At 42.1% G+C, this 16,036-nt stretch overlaps 1 protein-coding gene and 1 long non-coding RNA gene across 3 annotated transcripts in view; one reads left to right on the top strand and one right to left on the bottom strand.

The window, feature by feature from the left end:
- Window positions 1–16,036, bottom strand: part of LOC307226020 — a 38,313-nt gene that overhangs the window by 1,434 nt on the left and 20,843 nt on the right. The window contains exons 2-3 of one of the 2 annotated variants that reach the window (XR_013843258.1): window positions 9,176–9,241; window positions 1,135–1,270 (exon numbers count right to left, since the gene is read on the bottom strand). This is a non-coding gene — a long non-coding RNA (uncharacterized lncRNA). Of the gene's footprint in view, window positions 1–1,134; window positions 1,271–6,253; window positions 6,372–9,175; window positions 9,242–16,036 lie in introns of those variants that run through there. The other variant, XR_013843259.1, reaches the window with a different exon arrangement.
- The window catches only part of SRGAP1 (SLIT-ROBO Rho GTPase activating protein 1), a 111,387-nt gene that overhangs the window by 75,650 nt on the left and 19,701 nt on the right, over window positions 1–16,036 (top strand). The window contains exons 5-13 of the mRNA XM_079994113.1: window positions 1,120–1,302; window positions 1,694–1,822; window positions 3,559–3,780; window positions 6,285–6,386; window positions 7,775–7,972; window positions 8,085–8,169; window positions 10,383–10,410; window positions 11,200–11,233; window positions 15,395–15,455. Coding sequence (XP_079850239.1) covers window positions 1,120–1,302; window positions 1,694–1,822; window positions 3,559–3,780; window positions 6,285–6,386; window positions 7,775–7,972; window positions 8,085–8,169; window positions 10,383–10,410; window positions 11,200–11,233; window positions 15,395–15,455 — 1,042 coding nt within the window. The remainder of the gene's footprint in view (window positions 1–1,119; window positions 1,303–1,693; window positions 1,823–3,558; window positions 3,781–6,284; window positions 6,387–7,774; window positions 7,973–8,084; window positions 8,170–10,382; window positions 10,411–11,199; window positions 11,234–15,394; window positions 15,456–16,036) is intronic.

Here is a 16,036-nt window from a genome sequence, read left to right as displayed (position 1 = left end):
TATTAATATGGCAGAACATACACAAAAAACCCCTGCCCAATGAGGATTGAACATGCTGAGTAGCTACAGAATGGTTGACTGTTAATTGGAAAAGAAAAACAGATAACTGGAGGGCAATGGAAAGAGATGTTGGATTTTGTAGTTTGCTTACAAGACTTGCAGGGGGGCATGTGTGGTTGCAGAAACCCTGAACAAGAACACTCCTGCTAGGAGGTATGGAGACCCTGCAGGATTTTGTTGGAAGTCTCATTTGTTAAAATTGTATTTATCACCCAAGGTCTGGAAACGATGGGACTGTTTTTCCTGAATAAACCATGCCCATAAATGTACTGGAGTGTATTTTATAGACTTTCTTTTTATCTTTTAAAGTAAGGCCTTGCATTTCCACGCGTTTGATGTAGCCGTTCCTACTTTTAAGATTTCAAAACATTTTCTGAAAAGGATAAAATATTGAGTTTTATTGTATAATTAACAAATTAAATACAGCAGGTACTTTCATTTCCTTTCACTGTGCTCCTTATCTGTCAGGTTTTTTGTTTTTTTTTTAATGTTGTCTCTACCAGCTGCCTTATTCTACTTATTTACACAGTTTTCTCTCTCTTCAGCCAAAAAGCTCCCAGAGGCAATTTTCATAAGTGTAATTTTGTAAGGGTTATTATACTTGCCTGGGCATTTCAAATTAAGGGGCAAAGTGTCCTTATTTAAGCAGTCTGGGGTAATGATTCTCTACTAGAAGGGAACAACATAATGTTCAGGAGGGGAGGGAAAACTACTCACCTGTAAACTTAGAAAAATACTAGCTTCAGAGTAACATACGTGAATGGCATGTAACTTCTCTCTGTTAACCTGGTCATAGCTATGCAGTTATTGCGATCAACCATGTGTGCCTTGCTGATCAAGGTAGATAGTGAAGATACATAGGGAATTATTCTCTGAGCCCCACCATTATTAGGTTATTTCCTCATAAGCTGCTCAGGTGTTTGAGCTGGTGCCCATTTAGAGGTTTTATTTATCACTTGGATTTTTTTAAAAAAATTCTATAGCCTGCCCAGAGTCCAAAGACTAAAACAGGTAATAATTCATTTTCTCTAAGCTCACCTTTAACTTCTTCTGTCATAGGTCATGAAAACCTACCATATGTATCATACAGAAAGCATCAGTGCAGAAAGCAAACTAAAGGAAGCTGAAAAACAGGAAGAGAAGCAAATTGGGAGGTCCGGAGATCCTGTTTTTCACATTCGGCTGGAGGACAGACACCAGAGACGCAGCTCTGTGAAGAAAATTGAAAAGATGAAGGAAAAAGTACATTTATCCATTAATACCACTTAATCATTTGAAGTTAGTGAATTGTAGTTCTAATATTCTTCTGAGATGGGGGCATAGATCTGTTGTAAGGATGGCCAGTCAACAGGAGGTTGACTTGAAAGGGGATTGGAACTCCCATTACTGCTTTTGTTGTTTTATATTATGATTAGATCTTAAATCTAAGGCAGAATGAAGCTAGGCATACAAAATGGAGACTTGAAAATAGCAACGTACAAGGATATTTTGGAAAGCAGCAGCAATTTAATACATACTGACCATGTAGTCATTTTGCTGTTACTTTTTGAACAACAGTCATTCATTTAGAATTTGCTAAGTGAGATAACTGGTGCATTTTTACCATATTTTAATGCTATTCTTTTCCCCTCAGCGTCAAGCAAAATATTCTGAAAACAAGCTGAAATCCATTAAAGCCAGAAATGAATATCTTCTAACCCTTGAAGCAACAAACGGCACTGTGTTCAAGTATTACATTCATGACCTTTCAGATCTGATTGATGTAAGTAGCTGGTATTCATGCAATTCTTACATGAAGGGGTCACAAAGCCTCTGAGCCCCCTACTCACTGCCCCCTTGGCCTTGACATGGTTAGGGTGGGTCACATTAGGGTAAAGCTCACATTAATTCTGCTGGATCTAACTTGAACTCAGATCCCTTGAAAACAGTTGTGTACGTGTGTGTGCATGTACTTTCTCTTTTTCTGTCCCTCTGGGGCAAGGCTTATCTAGGAGAGAGTGAAGTGACCAGTGGAGGCAGCTACTGTTCAAAAATCCAGATGTGCCCATGGGCCTAAAAAATTGTTTGACGCTAAAGTATCCTGCTCTGATTAGAGCCAGGAGTTTGGAAGGACCTAAGACTGTGGCCTGATTCACACATCACTTTAAAGCAGAGCTACACTAAATTACAGGGACGCGGGTGGCACTGTGGGTTAAACCACAGAGCCTAGGACTTGCCAATCAGAAGGTCGGCGGTTCAAATCCCTGTGATGGGGTGAGCTCCCATTGCTCAGTCCCAGCTCCTGCCAACCTAGCAGTTTGAAAGCACGTCAAAGTGCAAGTAGGTAAATAGGTACCGCTCCGGCGGGAAGGTAAACGGGGTTTCGTGCGCTGCTCTGGTTCGCCAGAAATGGCTTAGTCATGCTGGCCACATGACCCAGAAGCTGTATGCTGGCTCCCTCGGTCAATAAAGCGAGATGAGCGCCGCAACCCCAGAGTCTGTCACGACTGGACCTAATGGTCAGGGGTCCCTTTACCTTTACACTAAATTACAGTTAAAATGTGAACACACAGCATGCGGGTGCACACTGCTGAAAATGCAGGTGCTTCTTTTCTTCATGCTGTGTTGGGAAGCAAGCCATTTTTTTGGAGAAGCAGTTGTTTGTTGCTGAAGGGCATCCCTTAACATCTGGGCAAACTAATACTAACTAAAGTTCCATTAGATTATTATCGAAACCTACATTGGCTCCCAGTATGTTTCCAAGAACAAGTCAGAGTGTTGGTGCCGACCTCAGTGGCGCCTGCCCTGTGGAATGCCCTCCCATCAGATGTCAAAGAAATAAACAACTATCTGACTTTTAGAAGACATGTGAAGGCAACCCTGTTTAGGGAAGTTTTTAATGTTTGATTTTTTATTGTGTTTTTAATATTCTGTTGAGAGTCGGCCAGAATGGCTGGGAAATAATAATTATTATAATAATTATTAATTATTATTATTATTATTATTATTATTTTCAATGAATATTACCATTTGTGTGGGAAACACACAGTGTTTTGTAAACATTTCCCTTATGCACAGGCACTGCAGGTCTATACGCTATATGTTATGATTAGGTAGACCATATCTCCTAAAGTTTCTCTTGTGATAATAGGCATGCATTATACGATGGGTAACCCATTTTCATTAAATATTCTCATTCTTTATACAAGAATTGTGTTTTTTTAAATAAAAAAACTGTTTAGAAGCATAAGATAAATTTGGAATAGTGTAATGATCAAATAAACAAACAATTGTAGTGCACAGTTCCATGTGATCCAACTTTTCTGTCTTCAAAATGGTATAATAAATTGTACTATGGTAAAGATTAAATAACATTTTGTCAAGCCCATTGAAAGATAAATATTTTTACTATGGATGGTTTCTCTTATTAAGTGCTTGTTTGTTCATTAGATAGTACTGCTGAAATTTGCTTTCTGCTTTTTTAAAAAACACAACTTCTTCTCCTTCATATTCTGTTAGTGTTGCGATCTTGGATATCATGCAAGCCTGAACAGAGCCTTAAGAACATATCTCTCTGCAGAGTATAACCTTGAAACCTCTCGACACGAGGGTCTGGACATCATTGAAAATGCTGTTGACAATTTGGAACCACGAAGTGACAAGCAGAGATTCATGGAAATGTATCCGACAGCCTTTTGCCCTCCAATGAGATTTGAGTTCCAGCCCCATATGGGTGACGAGGTCAGTAGCTGTTGACTTTTCATAGACAGAAAAGGATAAAAATCAAAAAAAAATTTTTGTTTGTGCCTGGATGAGCACTTCCCTCTGTTGTGAACTTTGATTTCCTTTTTGTACATGTCTAGCTTTTATTCACTCAAACAAAGGGTCTAGCTAGGGTAAAACGAGAGCCAACATTATTCATACAGATGCAAGAAGATCAGCAAACAAACTACACCAAGAGAATGTTTTGTGTAGAACTTAATTTGCCAGCTGCTCTAAACAAATCCCATGCCAAATGAACCCTTCATTACTGCGCATTGAAATCTGCCACAACATGGGTAAACTATCTGCAGCTTGGCCAAGTAGCTTTCGGCATACAAACAGAGCAAGAGGAAAGTTGTTTTTATAGCATTCTTATGCTGCTCATGTTTCTCTAGAGCGTCCCTGAGCATCTTCAAAAGTATGGTAAGACACTGGCTATTAACATATAACTTTTCAGAAACTTGGAGACGGTATTAGAACCATCTTCCTACAGTACACATGTTCATTTTTTGTGTCTTCCCATGGCCTTTAGTCAGACTCTATACCTGCAAATTTCCATGCCACGTCAAGCGATGCTGGGAAAAAGATGAAACCAATATCCAGAGCTTTATCCCGATTTCTGTTATAGATGTGTGAATATGTGGCTCTTTTGGGTGTTGCCTATGTGTCCATGGTGATTATTACTGTAAACTCCCCATCTGTGCCTCAAATACACATGCCTAAAACAGTTCCATTTTTCACATCCATGTGATTGCCGTCATTCCCGCTATTTCTTTTTCTTATATGGCTATCTCATAAATGTATGTACAAACTAACACATAAGCATACAGTAACAACCATACATCCCAGCGGGAGCCACTCTGCTGAGTCTGAGGGCATACTTTGCTGCCTCCATTGCATCCTCATTATGATGTCCGGCAGAGCTTTTCCAGGTTGTATGGGGCCTTTTACAGGCTGGCCCAAAGGAGGTGGTAGAACCAACGGCAGCGCACTGTGACTTGTTTGCAAAGCATTTTGAGGATAAAATTGCTTGCATCCACCAAACCTTGACTTGACTCTGCTGTAATAGCAGATGAATCTTATGGGGTGTCCAGAGCACAGTCTGTCCTGTTGTGTTGGATGAGTTTCAGTTGGTAAGGCTCGAGGATGTGGACACAGTGCTCAAATCCGTCAGTGTGACCACTTGTGCTCTAGATCCTTGCCACTCTTAGCTGATAAAAACTAGCATGGAGGGAACAGCTGGCTGGGCCTGGGAGATGATCAATGCCTCTTTACGAGAGGGGGTGGTTCCTGTCTGCTTGAAGGAGGCAGTAGTAAAACCACTCCTTAAGAAACCTTCCCTGGATTTGGAAAACCTAACTACCTACTAATCAGTTGCCAATCTCCCTTTCCTGAGCAAGGTTCTGGAGTGAGTGGTCGCAGACCAGATCCAGATGCTTTTGGAAGAATCTAGATCCATTTCAGTTGGGGTTTAGGCCCAGTTTTGGCACAGAAACTGCTTTGGTCGCCCTGTATGATGACCTCTGTCGAGAGAGAGACAAGGGAAACATGTCCCTGTTAATTCTTCGCAACCTCTCAGCGGATTTTGATACCATCAGTGATGGTATCCTTCTGGAGCGACTGTCCGAACTAGCGGTGGGTGGCACCGCTTTGCAGTGGTTCCACTCCTACTTGGATGGTTGTTCCCAGAGGGTGTTGCTTGGGGAATACTTTTCAGCCCCATGGAACCTTCAATGTGGGGTTCCGCAGGGCTCAATCCTATACCCTATGTTGTTTAACATCTACATGAAATTGCTGGGTGGGGTTATCTGGAGGTTTGGAGAACGTTGTCTACAGTATGCTGATGACACATAGCTCTATTTCTCCTTGACATCTGCAGGTGAGACAGTGGAAGTGCTGGATCAGTGCGTTGCCTCAGTAATGGACTGGATGAGAGCCAACAAACTGAAACTCAATCCAGATAAGACTGAGGCACTGTTAGTGGGTGGTTCCCTAGACTGGATGGGTGGGAGATCGCCTGCTCTTGATGGATTACACTTCCTCTGAAGGAGCAGGTTCCTAACTTGCGGGTACTCCTGGATCCTTTGCTGTCGCTCGAGGCTCCGATGGCCTCAGTGGCCCAGAGTTCCTTCCATTAGCTTTGGCTGGTGGCCTAGCTACACGCCTATCTGGACATGGATAGCCTGACTACTGTTTTCTATGCTCTGGTAATCTCAAGGTTAGATTACTGCAATGTGTTATATGTAGGGCTGCCTCTGGAGATGGTTCAGAAACTTCAGCTAGAGCAGAATTCAGGGGCCAGGTTGCTCACCGGAGCAAGATAGAATGTTCTCCCAAGGGAAGTTCACCTGGCGCCTTCATTATACACCTTTAGATGCCAGGCAAAAATGTTCCTTTTTAACCAGGTGTTTAGTGATTTGAACTCCCCCCTGCCCCGCCCTCAAATTTTTACCTAATCTCTTCGTTTGATATTTCATATTCAGGTTTCTCAGGTCAGTGTCCAGCAGCCAGTCCAAGGGGAACTCATGCTTAGGTATCAGCAGCTTCAGTCACGACTGGCCACATTGAAAATTGAAAATGAGGAGGTAAGATGGACTGCAGTTCATCAGGCGTAGCACTGACACTCCATGTAGTGTCTGACAAATATCAGGGCCTACTTACAAAGATTCCAAGATTTTTGAAAATATCATATTTGGCACCGAAAAGGAGAGGCAGACCGTTGTTTCATATAGCTCAGTACTCCCTGCTCTGACTGGCAGTGGCTCTCCAGGGTTTCAGGCAAGGGACCTTCCCAGCCTTACCTGGAGCTGCCAGGATCAAACCTGAGATCTTCCGCGTGCTAAGTAGATGTTTGTCCATTGAGCCACAGTGATTCCCGGGGGTAAACAAAACAAAACAGCGACATGGAAGGTTGAAGCAACTTTAGTGTTGTGCTCAAAACATGCTTTGTTGAGGGGCCAGATGCCATTGGAGGAAAGAAGATGCAGGTGGCATGTCCGCTTCACCACAGGGGGAATAAAGTAACACTCACTTAGGCAAGGGTACTGCCCAGGCTGACATGACCATTTTCTTTCAAGGAAACAGCCCTGAAAGGGGATGTGCTGGATGAGGTGGCTCTGAATCAGCTTTTGTTTCAGCAGATTGCTGCTTGCCCTGCCACCCAGAACACTCAGAGGGAGGCTACTGTAGCCCTGAGAGAGGCCAGATTGCCTGGCAGGCCCAGTTGGGCCCTTCAGAGACATCTGGCCCTGCACTTCCCTTTCAGGGCCAGTTTTTTTAAAAGGGGGTGGGTGGACCAGTGCTGTTTCCCTTCCCCCCTTTTCATAGGACCCAGAGCGAAAAGGAGAAGCGCTTGGCAGCTCAATAGTAGGCCTCTCCTTTTGCTTCTTCCTTCAGCAGCCTTCCCAGAAAGCTCACAAGGGGCAGGGAGGGGCAGACCACCAGGGAGACACATGGAGGAGGTGCTGCCAGGGTGGTTTGGGGAGTCTCAAAGGGCAAATTGCGCAGGACCCACTGAGCAAAAAGGGCTGTCAGGAACTAGTTCGTTTATTTTTTGCACTTATCTCATAAAATGCATTTAACTACTTGATTGCAAGGAGGGGGGAACCCTCACAAAAAAATCCCAACACAATAACATTATCAATAAAAACAGTTGAAAGCAGCTGTTTAAAACACTCAATAAAAATAATTAAAATCAACGATAAGCTAAAAAGGAGAATAAAACACATGTCGGCAATCTAACTCTCCAGGTGGGCTTGCCTGAACAGTGAAGTGAAGGGGGCTGCCTTATGTCAATAGGCATTACATGTTTTGGCACTGCCATAGTAAAATACAGATTTCTTACTAATGCAAACCAGTATTATGTAACACCTTTAACAAGTACACTCAGCAGCTCCCTTCTTCCTACTGTTGGTGGAACATACTTGGTCTGTTTTTCTGCTTGGTACTATGAAGTGCACCTTTTTAACTCCAGGTTAAGAAGACGACTGAAGCTACTTTACAGACAATACAAGATATGGTCACCATTGAGGACTATGACGTTTCTGAATGTTTCCAGCACAGTCGTTCAACAGAGTCTGTGAAGTCCACAGTTTCTGAGACCTACTTGAGCAAGCCTAGCATTGCGAAGAGAAGAGCGAACCAGCAGGAGACGGAACAGTTCTATTTCATGGTGTGTTGCCTGCTTTCCATGTGATACGCTCTCCCCAACCCCAACCCCAACGTTCTTGAAATGTAGATAGCACCTCTTCAGATGCGAAATGCATTGATCTGTGTCTTTGCAGAAATTCAGAGAGTATCTGGAGGGAAGTAATCTCATCACAAAGCTCCAAGCAAAGCATGATTTACTGCAGCGAACACTTGGAGAAGGTAAATGAATTGGAATAAACCTCAGAATAAATCTGCTAAAATATTTACAATGCGTATATTTAAACCCATGGTTCAGATGTAGCCAGAAGCCATGATTTTAAGCTATGTGAATGATCATGAGACTCACATACTCCCTGCCCTTCTTCCTCTTTAGCAAATATGGGAAAGAGATTGAATGCATCTGCTTCCTTTTTTAAAACTAATGACAGGTCCCCATGATATCTAAACTCAGGAAACTATGACTTGTTTAAACTACAGTTAGTATAAACAAGCCAGAATCAAACGATGGTTTCAGAACCTGGCTTGTCCTGAAACCATAGTAGATTAATCACAGAATCTATACTTAGGAAATATTCTGGTTCCTTTTCCAGTAAACAAAAGCAAAGCAAAATATAAAACCCCAGACAGAGACCTGAAAGCCAGTTTATTTTATGTACTGGATTGTCTCAGTTTGGCTTGTATTTTTGGTGGGTTGGGGGAGTACATGGCATTGTTTAAAAAAGCAAAAAACCGAAACAAAAAAACCCAGGCAGGGTGAATAGAACAGAAAACGGAGAAATCTTTCTTTGGCAGAATTAGACAGCCCACTGTGCAAGGTCATATGTGACCTATTTTGTGTGCGAAACATTCTAAATTATAACTCCTAAGAGTCTGGGTATCTCTGTCTCTTAATAGCATTACCTTGCATCTTCTGCTGCCGAATTTATTAACTACTTCCCTGTAGGCTGAAATAGTGCCTCATTATGAACAGAATGCATTATAAACTTTCTATGCACCAGCATGGTATTATCAGTTTGTTCATTATATTATTGAGAAAATGTGCCTTGCATTTTAAAACGTGCTCCTTTTAGAGTAATTCTTGTAACAGTGGGATTTCCTGTATTATCATGAATCACAGAAAATCTCTCTTTCATAGTTTTCAGTGGGATTAATAATCAGGCTGTTGCAGGCTTGCAAAAATAAGTTTATAAATATCTGCTACCCACAGAATGTAATACGTGCCTGCCTATATTTTCTGCCCTCTGCATAGTCATATCCTCTGGCTTTCTCCGTAGTAGAGCTCAGGATCAGGCTGTAAGAACCACAAAAATATTTTAGCAGCTTTTAAGGCCAACCCCTTTGCTTGGTTCTGTGCTTTATTTTCCTCTCCCGCCCCCTTGCAGATAATACCGCGCTTATGAGAAAGTGGTGACATTTCCCTTTATGTGAAATCATAAATGTTATGAAACAGGCTGGATAGTTGTTTCTGAGCCCAATTAGCAACTTTGCACGCTAATGGAAGCCTTTATTTCAAAAGTGGGTCGAGCGAAGTTTTAGTGCAACTAGAACCATCCCATCCCTCAAAAGCACAGATAGATTTCTGTTTTCAAATCACTGTTTCATAACACATGTGCTAAACTTTTTCTGGCATAAACTGCAGCAAATGCAAGAGTGAAAATTTATACTTTAAATGTTCTGCCACCCACATGCCTTGATTGTGCTTGTTTAGAATAATATAGAACTAGCATCTGTTTGGTAAACGAGAACGCATTGAACTACAGATCTGTTCTATGCATGTGTGATTGAACTTCCTGTCCTAGGGTGCAAGCCAACATTTTCTTCTGCTGTTCATCCTCCATTTGTTTCATGAGTGGTAGTGCTGCGGAACTGCTGTGCTGCGGCCCCTGAAATGCATGAAGGATGCATAGTAGCTGTGTTGGGCAGATGTGCACCAGGTGTTTATATTATGTAATATGCAGTTAAGCATTCTTATGCAGCACACATTTAAATATTTACTCTCATAACTACATCTGCATCTAAGGACGATGCATTTTTAAACTCTACGGCCTTTGGCAATATGCCTTCCAGCCTTGCCAGCCCTTTCTCTTTATGTAAACTTTGAATAGCTCATTAAAATATGCAAGCCTTCAAGATTGCTTGAAATTTTGTTTCATTTTACTTGCAAGCAAGCAAGCAAGCAAGCAAACAAGCAAACAAACTATTTACTCCCATAAGACAGAAGCTTTAGTACAGCAGCTTCACATACCGGCTTTGCTTTTTGAACATTTTAACACTGGAAGTGGTAAAACAGTTCCCTTGGCATGCAAATATAACTCTTGCGCAGTTAAAAATAATTGAAGATTGAAGAGGAACTAGATGGTATATGTATAGTTTCATAGAAAATCCATTTTTAGTTCCATTCATTTTCAGATTATTGTTCCCTTATCTTTTAGGTCATAGAGCAGAATATATGACTACAAGGTAAGACAGTGAAACTTTTTTACGTGGTTTGCATTACAAAAAGCTGTGATGATAATAACGTTCACAAGCAGGGGAAATAAATGTTGTGGATGATGAGTGCAATGTTGTTCCATACGTTTTCAAAAAATAAATATGCACTATTAATGTTAGCAGCTTTGTTGCATTCTTGTTACACCCACCATGAATATTAATACACAAATCTTATTGAATTCCTTAACATCCTCTCAGATTTTGTGCTTTGTTACTATTTATCTTTTGCTTAATAAATATATTCCCTTCTCTCAGACAACAAAGTCTTCCTTCTAAATCTCAGAAATACAATTTGTTTAATGGTGATTTGGGATCATTTCACCTTGCTCACTGAGCAACTCATTTCAACACCTTGCCATAATGGCCAAGGTATGTTATACTATGCTGAGACAGATGTCCTGGGGGTCTTATTTCCCAGCTGCTCAGTATAATGCTTCTTGGAGTCAGGACAAATATACCCACAATATATACACAGTGATGAAGGAATACCAGAATTCTGAGGATGATTAGCATTTTCAGTCTATTAAAAGAAGGTAAAACATTTTTGTCGGTATGCAACATTTTCTGATTAACATGTTGCTCAGATTGACTCAAAAGACTATGTTACAATATGCTGGTTCTGAAAACCCAATGCTTGTATTGTTTTCAGGAATTCCTTATGCTACTTAAAGTACTGTTCTGTTTATTTTTTGACTGCTATATTTACATCTTCATCCTGTGTCTCCCCCCCCCCCCCCCCCGTTCTGATAACGCTTATAGCCGAGGGCGAAGGAACTCCCACACAAGGCATCAGGTATAAGCCTATTAAATTGAACATTTACCATCTCTTGATTATTGGGGACTGTCTGCATTAAGAAATGAGAGGGGCCTATCACACTTACCTGGTGTTTTTCTAATGGATCTCTAAATTAGAGAAATTAGCTATCCCTAATATCTTGATGGAATCCACTTTCTGCAATAAAAGGTGAAACCTCCCAGATCCATTGTACCTCTTTCGCAGGTGTGCAGGAAGTTGACAGATGCAGCCTGGTTTTTGTTACCATTTCCTAAATGCCAGAACTGCCTACCTGTCCTCCCAGCACAGCACGGTAACTTGCTTTTTAAACCCAGTAAAGACTTACAAACAGCTTGTAGTATCACATAAAGCACTGCTACTTAGAATAAGCAAACGAAGGCCATGCTTTGTATATGAATCTTCTTGCAATTTACAAAATAAGCTATATATTTTTCATCATACATCATTCACAGATGCGACTGAATCCAGGGTATGCATTTACTATGTGTTTTCTTGCCCATGTGTTCTTTTTATCCCCTTGTCATGGCAGCATGATGGACAAATGGGAGGTCATCTTTCCAAATAATATGGGATTCTTTTGAAATAAATGCATACCCTGTTGAACTTTTAAGATCCATTGCCCTCAGTAGGATTTTAAAGTGCTGAACTTGACCATAGCCGTTCTTCCAATCAGTTTTGTGGCTCATCAGCATGTCACATACACCCGTCATTCACACGGGGACTGTACTGATTTCTTAATAATAATAATTTTTTTATTTATTTATACCCCGCCCTCCCCAGCCAAGGCCGGGCTCAGAGTGGCTTACAAGCAATAATAAAAACAAGATGAATGATTACAACTTAAAAACAAAAATAAAATACAACATTAAAATAATGGAACATTAAAATATTTAAATGTAGCCTCATCGCAGGAGGAGAAGGAAAAGAAAAAAGAGAGGGAGGGAGGGAATCAAATTGGCTCCAAGCCAAAGGCCAGGCGGAACAACTCTGTCTTACAGGCCCTGCGGAAAGAAATCAGATCCTACAGGGCCCTGGTCTCATGAGGCAGAGCGTTCCACCAGGCCGGAGCCAGAGTTGAAAAGGCCCTGGCTCTGGTTGAAGCCAATCTAACTTCCTTAGGGCCTGGGACCACTAGGGTGTTGTTATTTATGGACCTTGAGGCTCTCCGTGGGGCATACCAGGAGAGGCGGTCCCGTAGGTACGAGGGTCCTAGGCCGTGAAGGGCTTTAAAGGTCAAAAGCAGCACCTTAAATCTGACCCTGTACTCCACCGGGAGCCAGTGCAGCTTGAAAAGCACTGGGTGAATATGCTCCCATGGCAGAGACCCCGTGAGGATCCTCGCTGCAGCATTCTGTACCCGCTGGAGTTTCTGGGACAGCTTCAAGGGCAGCCCAGCGTAGAGTGAATTACAGTAGTCAAGCCTGGAGATGACTGTCGCATGGATCACTGTGGCCAGGTCGGGGCGGGAAAGGTAAGGGACCAACTGCTTGATGTGGCGAAGGTAGAAAAATGTCGCCTTGGCTGTTGCTGTAACTTGCGCCTCCATGGAAAGGGAGGCATCAAGGATTACACCCAAACTCTTAACGGAAGGCAATGGCACTAATTGGGCCCCCGCAAGAGAAGGGAGTTGGTACCTCATCCCTATGCCATCCCGACCTAGCCATAGGACCTCTGTCTTCGAAGGATTTAGTTTCAATCGGCTCCCACGAAACCATCCAACCACAGCTTCCAAGCATCTGGTCAGTGTGTTCGGGGCCGAGTCGGTGTGGCCATCCATCAGCAGATAGAGCTGAGTGTCATCAGCAAATTGGTGACAGCCCAGCCCAAAGCTCCGGATAATCTGGGCAAGGGGGCGCATAAAGATGTTAAAAAGCATCAGGGAGAGAATTGCGCCCTGCGGCACTCCACACACCAAGGAGCAACAGGACTTTCTCCGCAAAAAAGCTTGCAAATGCCTCACAGCTGTGGGTTGAATTTGTGCTTAAATTTGGTTGTCCTCCTAAGGATGTTATTGACCTAATTATTCTAAAAAGTTGTGCCGGGCGAGAGCTAGCGGATGCAATGGAAGCTGCAAAGTAAGATTTCTTAGCAGCTTTCATACCATCTCATAGGCTTTCATAAGCGTCCTATATGATGTTCTTGAGGCTCCGTCACAAGTCCGTCGCCATACTCGCTCTAGCCGTCTGAGATCCCGCTTCATTTTCCGGAGCTCCTCAGTAAACCAAGGTGCCCGGTTTCGACGGGGTCGCAGAGGGCGCTTAGGCGCGATCTCATCAATGGCTGCCAAGAGCCGGTTATTCCAGTCCTCAACAAGGTCATCTAATGAGTCGCCAGGAGGAGCAGGGTTCCGCGAGGCTTGTCGGAATCTATCAGGATCCATCAGTTTTCACGGACGAGCCCAAATAGGTTCGCCACCCGAGCCGGGGAGGAGCGGGAAGTCAATCTTGGCTTTCATAGCGTAGTGATCAGACCATGGCACTTCCACAGCGGGGAGCATGATCGCATCTATGCCAGCCCCAAAGATCAGATCCAGCGTGTGGCCTGCTTGATGAGTGGGGCCCAAAACAAACTGGGCATTAGCATTAACCAACTAATGCTAGTCCAAACAAGCTGGCAGGATCAGAAGGCATCATGCAAAAACGTGCGATGGCAACTCCAAAGTAGTTTGCTCCTTCCTAGTGTCACTTGTCTCATTTCCAGTTTGGCTCTATTTATCTGCTAGTTGTAGCACCTGGAAGTGTCTGTAGTAAAGGAAATGAGCCTGTGTTCATTAATTACTCTGAGTGATTTAAACCCTAGGTTTTCAGGGTTTCTTTTCACACAGAGATTCATTGTCTGCTCCCTTTGGGGTCTGTACAAGGTACAGGCACTCTATCAACATGCTAGCCATCATAATCATGGAATTGGAAGAAATCTTGAGGGTCATCTAGTCCAACTCCCTGCAGTGCAGGAATTTCAACTAAAGCATAGACGGAAGCATAATAGCAGGCATATGACTAGTCTCTAATACCCAGGAGGTAAAATTATCCTGGCCTTCTTGTACTAAAGTCAAAATCCAAACATTGTAAAAAACATTAGGAGACAATGGATGCGAAAACTATTAATCAGAAAAAGAGAGAGGATAATTGCTTTCCCCCCACAGAGCTAGTAACAGAACACAGATATGCTTTCAGAATACTAACTATGTAGTTTACATAGCAGCGGCAGGAGAACAGCTGTAGTAATACTCTGACAAATTGAGGCCAAATTATGTCTAGGCAGACCCTCCTGCATCTTGTTTGCTTCTTTGCTTGCATAACAAAATCGGCTGTGGGAGGCTGAAATTTGGGGTGAACTCATAGTGATTGGGGCAGGGGGTGGTGCTTACTACTTCCTGGCATTTGTCCATTAAAAAAGCACACCGGGCTTTCCAGGGGTGGTGGGAAAACCCCAGGGATCATCTGTGAGAACATTTTTCTTATTAAGAAAAAAATTTCTTATTAAGAAAAAATTGAGGCCTGCATACTCTTCATCTTTGAAGATTCCTTACATCTTACTTGCTCCTGGTTTTATATTCTGATTAATAAACAGGGATCAAGCCACAGTTTCCCAGCTCAGGTATAACAGGAAACTATGGTTCTTAAACTGTGGTTTAAAAAACCGTAGAAATACACAAGCAAAAGGAGAAAGGAAAAGGGGGGAACACAGAAGAACATTAATTCTTGGTAAGATTTCTTAGATCAAGGTTGTTACATCTGAACTGGAATTCTGAAAAAGATGCTGGCAACTCTTCATGCTCCCAAGTCAAGATTCTCTATTTCCAATGTGGTTTCCTTGTCAGTGTTAGCAGAGTCCAGTTTTTTTAAGGTACTTGCTATCACATTTGGTCAGCTGCCTTCAAGAAAAACATACAGGATGCATACTTATAAAGGCTGTGCATTACTTTCTGCTCCCGACAAACTGAGGAAGATAATTCAGTTTGGAAAGATTTTATTTTTTTAAGATAAAGCCTTTGATTCTCAAATGCATTACTGGAATGAGTATGGTTCTAGTGAGGTTTGTGTTTACAGATCATTATGAGTTTGAGGCTGATTCCTAATAGTGATAATTCCTATTTGCAGAGATAATCTCTCTTATATTATTTGTGGTATATTTTGGGTGATTTTTCTTCCTTCATAGGACTCTGGGCAAGTAATCCCCCTCATTGTAGAAAGCTGCATCCGGTTTATCAACTTGTATGGTGAGTTCCAAAATTCAATTTTACTTAATCCTAGTTGTGGTTTCTTCAGAATATTGTGCTTATTAATAATTATGCTTTTTCTGATGCTTTAGTCACTTTCTAATTACAGCTAGGGAGGTCGTAAAGCTTTAATCAAGCATTAAGGAGGCTCACAGTATGGCAGTGTGAGGAGCTCTAGAATAAAGCCTAGTGTGGAACAACACATTCGTAAAACAACAGGGACAGTGAGGCTGTGGAAAGGCAGCAAAAATAATGGAATTATGAATGGAATGTACACAATATAATGGCAGAAGCGAAGAATGGGCAGGGGAAAAGGGTCAGGAGCAAGCTAAGAGAGGAAGTTGAGAGAAAGGAGGAGGGTACGGCTGCAGTCCTAACTCCACTTACTGAATTCAATAGGACTTACTTCTCAGTAGACATGGTGAGAAGTGTGGCATTAGAAGTCAGAATTGTGTTTCAAAATGGTGTAAACTGCTTTAAAAACAACAACAAACAAAACAGGTTATATGTCTAATAAATCAGTAACAAGTCAGTATTTCCTCCTGATTTGAAATAACTTGGTACCCAATTTAATGACGCAT

The sequence above is a fragment of the Podarcis cretensis genome (genome assembly GCF_951804945.1).
Source record: "Podarcis cretensis genome assembly, chromosome: 10".
NCBI classification, from domain to species: domain Eukaryota; kingdom Metazoa; phylum Chordata; class Lepidosauria; order Squamata; family Lacertidae; genus Podarcis; species Podarcis cretensis.
This window is presented reverse-complemented; position numbering and strand designations above follow the sequence as displayed.